Genomic DNA, 6,914 nt, shown 5'->3' on the forward strand with positions numbered 1-6,914 from the left:
AATGATTAAATTGATCTTATTCGTAGACCGCATTTTAATTTAATTTACATATAGTAAAAATGGTATTTGGTGGCGCGGGTATACGAAATTCTAAGCGGCGATTTAGTGGACTGTATATTTTTTTGTTTGCTCGATCCCACAGGTAAATGGGACGTAGGGACTTTGGAATTATGGAGGAAGGGAAACTGACCTTTGCAAGCTTCTTCTTAAATGGCCGCCGCCGCTGTCCTTCGGGTACACGACGAGCGCAGTAACACTTTGTCCAGGGCTGATACAGTCTTCTTCCCTTCACTTACACAACTCCCAAAGCGGATAATTATAGATTTACGGTAGGCAATATTAATCAGATGGCACAAAACTACGTAGGTTTACAAAACAAATTAGCGGGCGCGGCGCGGTGCATTCGATGCGTTATTATATATTGACAGCAAAAGGTCCGAAGAAAAAACGAAGATCCACGACGTCACTCGATGAGTTTACGAATTGATGCACAGCTATAAAGTTGCACTTGCAATGTTCACTATAGGTCAGGGGATAGACAGCGGGCGGGATTTTCAAATGGATTGTGGATCGAGCATTATTTATTTCTAGATTTATTAAAGTTAACGCGCTGGCGCGTCCATGCCCCCGGGGTTGAAGTGCTACCTTCAAAGAAACTACGACGCGGAGTTTACGAGATTTAGAAAATAAAATTCGAAATCTAATCTAAATTATTATGACTAATAAAACCAAATAAGAATAACCTAACCTAACCTACGCGGAATGACTATAACTAATTACTGTTTAGGTAGTGGACAAAGACGCACTACAGGACGCAAATACGTTCCTGTAGCGGTACGAACGCGAACAATACGCGTGACACCATTCGATCCAGGGAAGACTTCCTCAACTACCCCTAACGGCCAGTGAAGTGGCGGTGCATTATCGGCTATAATTATTACCACATCCCCCTTAGCGATCGGATTGGTTGGAGTGTTCCATTTATTTCGAGTCTGTAGTGTATGTAAGTAGTCAGCCTTCCATCGTTTCCAGAACGACTGAACAAGTTTATCGATCAATTCTTGACGCGAAAGCAAATGTAACGGACCTTCTTCTATCTCCTGAGCCGGTAAGTATTTTAAAGGGGTGAGGGTGAGAAAGTGAGCCGGTGTCAATGCAAGAGATTCCGATGGATCGTTCGATAGTGTGCGGCACAATGGACGAGAGTTCATGACTGCCTCGATTTGAGCAAGCACAGTACTGAACTCCTCCAAGGTCAGAATTTGGTCGCCTATCACCCGATATAAATGAGCTTTGAGACTTTTAATGTTGGCCTCCCAATTGCCACCAAAATGACAAGCAGTTGGAACGTTCAGTGACCATTCGATGCGGTTTTCTGCAAGTATGTGACCAAATTCAGACCTGAAGTGTTTTGACATTAAAAAGTCGTGCAATTCAGATAGCGTGCGCTTGGCACATACGTAATTCGTCGCATTATCAGAGTGCACGCGAGCGACGAGGCCTCGGCGCGCCTGAAAGCGTTTAAATGCTCCGAGGAAGCTAGCTGTGCTTAAATCGCTCGCAACTTCTATATGTACAGCGCGAGTGGTTAAGCACACGAATAGACAAACGTATGCCTTTGCTGGTCGAATTCCGCGGCCGCGAGATATAGTCACTTTAAAGGGGCCTGCGTAATCAGTGCCAGTGTGCAAAAAAGGCTTAACGGCCGGCGTAACTCGACACGAGCGGTGATCTGCCATTTCCGGAAAATTTGGTTTAGCGCGGAGTCTAATGCAGGGTAGACATTTGTGTACCCGGCTTCGAATTAAATTGCGAGCGGATAAAATCCAATATCTCTGACGGAGTATGGACATCAACAAATCTGGACCGGCATGGCAATTGACTTTATGATGATAATCAACCAGAAGATCTAATATATGACCCTTTCGCGGCAGAATGATCGGATGTTTTGTATCGAAGCTTATATCGGCGTTTCTCAAACGACCTCCAACTCTTATGATTTTATCCTGAAGGAAAGGTTTGAGGCGTTGAAACGTTGGGCTGCAATATTTGCCTGATTGTAAATTGGCAATTTCGTTTGCGAAGTAAGAGTGCTGTATTTCACGCAAAATTAAATTTTCAGCGTAATCCAGATCCGACGCAGTCACTGTTTCACGACGCGGTAGCAGCTTAGCGAAACGACAAACGTAAACTACACAACGTAAAAACTTCGACCATGATGAGAAGCGATCTGCGAGCGAAATTATTAGATTTCCTTCGCTGCCTTCTGCAGCGAGAAGAACATGTTTCTTTTCTTCCGGAGGCTGTGACACCGTGGAAGGATTGAAAGCGGTAACAGGCCAAAGATTTGGATCCGTTTCAAGCCACTCAGGGCCAGAGAACCAAAGCGGGTGATCAATTATTTGTGCGGGTGTAAGACCTCGCGACAAACAATCGGCGGGATTTTCAGTGCCTTGCACATGAAAAAAAGTTTGAACGGGAAACTCATTTTGAATTTTGGTGACCCTGTTGGCCACGAAAGTGTCCCAACGATGAGGTGAAGAATGCACCCAGCACAATGCCACCGTTGAATCCGAAAAAGCGAGAATGCGGTCGATATTAATGCGGTTGTTGCAGGTTTCAACTACCCTTGTAATTAAGCTGCTTAGTGTAAGGATCGCACAAAGCTCCAATCGCGCTAGTGATACGACTTTACGAGGCGAGACTTTGGATTTAGCAGTTATCAAAAATACTGAATTCCTGCGAAGGCCTCTGCCATCTTTTACGTGGAAATAAACTACTCCTCCATAGGCCTTTTCGCTCGCGTCCGCGAACCCCACGATTGTTACGATATCGCCAGTGACGATGCCTACATGCCGTGGAATTTTCAATTCACTTAGCAAGGGTAGTTCCTTCTTGAAACGGGACCACTGTTCAATAATATGTTCAGGAGGTACATCGTCCCAATCACATTCGCACAACCAAAGTTGTTTGATAAGAAGCTTTGCGTATAAGACGACGGGAGCAACGAAACCCATGACATCCCATATTTTAGCGACACATGACAAAATTGTACGTTTAGTACATGATTCAGCGGGAACACTAATTTTAAGACTGAAATAGTCTGTAGCGGGTGACCAACATAAGCCGAGTACCTTATGTGGCTCAGAATCGTCGAATTCTTTAACTGCGGAAAGACGATGAGACAGCGGAATTGCGTCTAAAACCTTTTGTGAATTACTCATCCACTTCACAAGGTCAAACTGACCAGCTTTTAGGAGAGCAATCACTTCGGCAGCGGTAGAGATAGCATCGTGTTCACTATCGACGCTGTAGACGAAGTCGTCCATATACAACCCCGTATCTACGGTTTCTTTAGCGCGTGGGTATGAAGCACCTTCATCTAAAAGGAGTTGCTTCACTGTACGCAGAGCATGAAACGGACTTGACTTAAGTCCGAAACAAACGCGGTTAAATTCATAAACCTTTAAAGGTTCTTGCGGGGAAAAGCGATACAAAATGCGTTGAAACCTTCGATCGCATGGACGAATTCCAATGCAAAGGAACATTTGACGAATGTCAGCGGAAAGAGCGATACCAATACGGAAATTAACGATAATATTGAATAAGTTGCCCTGCAGATTCTGACCATTGTACAGAATGTCATTGAGGGAAACTTGTGTGGTTGTCTTGGAACTAGCGTCCAGAACCACGCGCAATTTAGAGGTCAACTTGTCTTCCCTTATGACCCCATGATGCGAAATCGTGTACGATGGCAAATTCTGCGCTGCCTCCGTGTCCGGGGATGCGCGGGAGATATATCCTTTGTCTAGGTATTCCAGGATCACGCTGTCGTAGGCCTCTTTAAGCTTAGGCGACGCTAACATTTTGCGCTCTAAGCAAAAGAAGCGGGTTTTAGCCTTTTTAAGAGAATCACCTAACGACAGTACGTCACCCTTAAAAGGGAGTGCGACCACGTACCGTCCGTCCGCTTCGCGAGTGGTAGTGTTGCTATAAATTTCTTCACACGCCGTGTCGTCTGGACTTAATGCTTTCGGTGCGTTCACCTCTTCCATCTGCCAGAATTTACGCACGGCGGAGTCTAGAGGATCTGTAGCACAACAGTAAGAAACCGTCGCGCAACTGTCAACACGAACAGGAGCAGAGCCGACGATAACGTAGCCTAACACCGTTTCCAGAGCTAGCGGCGAGGTAAGATCAGATTGACCTTGAACCTTACGTGACAACAGGAGATGCGGAAATATTGAGGCTCCAACCAGCAGATCAATGTCTCCTGGAATGAAGTAAGTGTCGTCTGCCAAAGGTAAATTATTGAAATTTATTAAATTCGCAATATCTACGGGGACTGTGGGCAAGCGTTCTGTGACCTTGTCTACAACGAGCAAGTCTATGACGAAACAAACGCTGAGATCGAACCTAGAAAAGAACCTTATCGAAGCTGAGCCTTGAATCGGTTTGGTTGTACCTCCAATCCCTTTAACTACCGAACAGCTTGGATTCTTACTTGCTTGTAACCCTAAGCGTTCGCATAAACTACGACTGACGAAGTTACTCTGTGAAGCACTGTCCAATAATGCGCGCACAGAATATTCTTTCCCTTTGGCATCGAAGACAATAACGCGTGCGGTGGCGAGCAGCACCGTAGTTGGTGAGCGAGAGATATTAGAACTCGACAATGAACAAATCGATACGTCATTGGAGCGTGCGGGTGAATCTGAAGATTGTGACTTACTGGTGTCGTTGCCAGCAGTGCTGGTAGTAGCAGGATGGTGCACGGTAGCACCGGGCGCCTTCTGCGAAGGAGTGGCACTAGAAGACGCGGAATTTACAAATGCGGAATTTGCGGAATTTACATTTGCGGAATTCCTGTGGATCATACTGTGATGAGGAGATGCACACCAGCGACACCGCGACTTACTGGAACAAGAAGCTAGCCGGTGGTTCCCAAAACAATTTATACAAAGGTTGTTCGCCTTAACAAACTTGAAACGATCTTCAACAGACATCTTATGAAAAGCGGAACAATTATAAAGATGCTCGTGTTGTGAATTACAGAGCGAGCAGAAAGTCTGTACAGGCGTAGTCGCGGTAGTGGTATATGTATGCGTCGACTTGGGCGGTTTGTGTGGCTTAGAAGCCGTATCCGCTTTTCGTTCAGCACCTTTCGGAACATCCTGTTTCCCAGAAGTGCGTTGTAATACCTTAATGTGTTCGCGGAGGAAAGCAACAAAATCGTCATACAAAGGTATGTCGCTATTATGTTTATTTAACTCGAAGAGGCGGACAGTTTCCGGATCTAACTTCTTTTGAGCGAGATATAAAAATAAGAAGTCAGCCAGATTGTCTAAATTCAAATTTTTAAGCGCGGCAACCGACGATGCAAAAGTGTCCAAAAAATTTTCAAGGTTGGTCGGAGTCGCGTTTGACATCGCCTTAATATTATAAATTTGATCTAAGTACGAAGTTGCCAAAAAACGTTTATCTTCAAATTTATCAACTAACGTTTTGAAAATTAGTTGATAATTTTCCGCGGATGGCGTGATTCCAGCGCAGGCCAATTTGGCCTTTCCGGATAATTTCCCCATAAGGTAGTATAACTTTTCGGCGTCGGTAAGAGTCTGGTTCTCATGTATGATTGTTTTGAAGTTTGTATAAAACAGACTCCATGCCTTCAAGTCGCAACCATCGAACGATACCAATTGAATCGGAGGTAAGTAAGGTTTCAGTCTTCGCGGGTCATCATCCTTTGCAATTTTATCACCTCCCGTATACTCAGAGACTAAACGCTTAACTCGGCTGTATAGGCGTTCAAATGACGTTAGGCTACCGAACTCCGGTTTCGCTGAAGGGTTTAGCAATAATAAGCGACTGTTATAGTCTTCCACTATTTTGTTAAATTCGGAACGCAATGTGTCTATGTTAGAACTAGCGTCGAGGAAGTCCTCCCGTAATGAAGGTCTAGTACTAACATTTTTTGACATATCAAAAATTTCTTGTAGATAGCTAAATATCGCATTGCGTTTTTGCTCCATTATAACTAATTGAGTATCAAAACTACTCTTATTTTCGGAATCCTCTGTCGTTTTGTTACTCTTTGACATGTTTACTAAGTACTAAGAAACGAAATATAACAATTGTAAGTTTTAAAAATTATTCTAATACGCGAGTAATGTTTGTTACGGCGTAAAGTTATTACTTATTAGTTAAGTAGCTAAAGTTATAAACTTCGGTTAAAGTGAAAGGGAGCGGTTGACAAGCCGCGGTACTCGAATCGATAAACAGATGTATTCTTTTATTTCACGTACGTAATTACGTAATTTAGACGATATATTTAATCAATAGACTAATTAATATCTAAGCGGGAGACAATTACTATGTAAAATAACTAATATTACGATGAATATGTTACGTATGGCCTATGTAGGTACTTAACAAATCAATATAAAATTACCTTATTTCCTAAGCAATGCGGACGAACGAAATTAATTTATTTTAGAAACGAGATAATATGATGCGCGGAATAATTAATTACCTACGTGCAAATCTTATAAACTTAAACTATTTAACAATTAGCGGTTTCGAAATCCGGGTCGAATGGAACCAGCAATGGTGGCGCGGGTATACGAAATTCTAAGCGGCGATTTAGTGGACTGTATATTTTTTTGTTTGCTCGATCCCACAGGTAAATGGGACGTAGGGACTTTGGAATTATGGAGGAAGGGAAACTGACCTTTGCAAGCTTCTTCTTAAATGGCCGCCGCCGCTGTCCTTCGGGCACACGACGAGCGCAGTAACACTTTGTCCAGGGCTGATACAGTCTTCTTCCCTTCACTTACACAACTCCCAAAGCGGATAATTATAGATTTACGGTAGGCAATATTAATCAGATGGCACAAAACTACGTAGGTTTACAA

At 43.5% G+C, this 6,914-nt stretch overlaps 1 protein-coding gene across 1 annotated transcript; it reads right to left on the reverse strand.

Moving 5' to 3' along the window:
• Window positions 1-776: 776 nt before the first annotated feature.
• On the reverse strand, window positions 777-6,101 carry LOC123659413. The gene has a single exon (XM_045594628.1). The coding sequence runs from the start codon at window positions 6,099-6,101 to the stop codon at window positions 777-779; it is 5,325 nt and encodes a 1,774-aa protein (XP_045450584.1).
• Between the last annotated feature and the right edge of the window lie 813 nt (window positions 6,102-6,914).

This window comes from Melitaea cinxia, chromosome 14 (genome assembly GCF_905220565.1).
Source record: "Melitaea cinxia chromosome 14, ilMelCinx1.1, whole genome shotgun sequence".
Classification (NCBI taxonomy): domain Eukaryota; kingdom Metazoa; phylum Arthropoda; class Insecta; order Lepidoptera; family Nymphalidae; genus Melitaea; species Melitaea cinxia.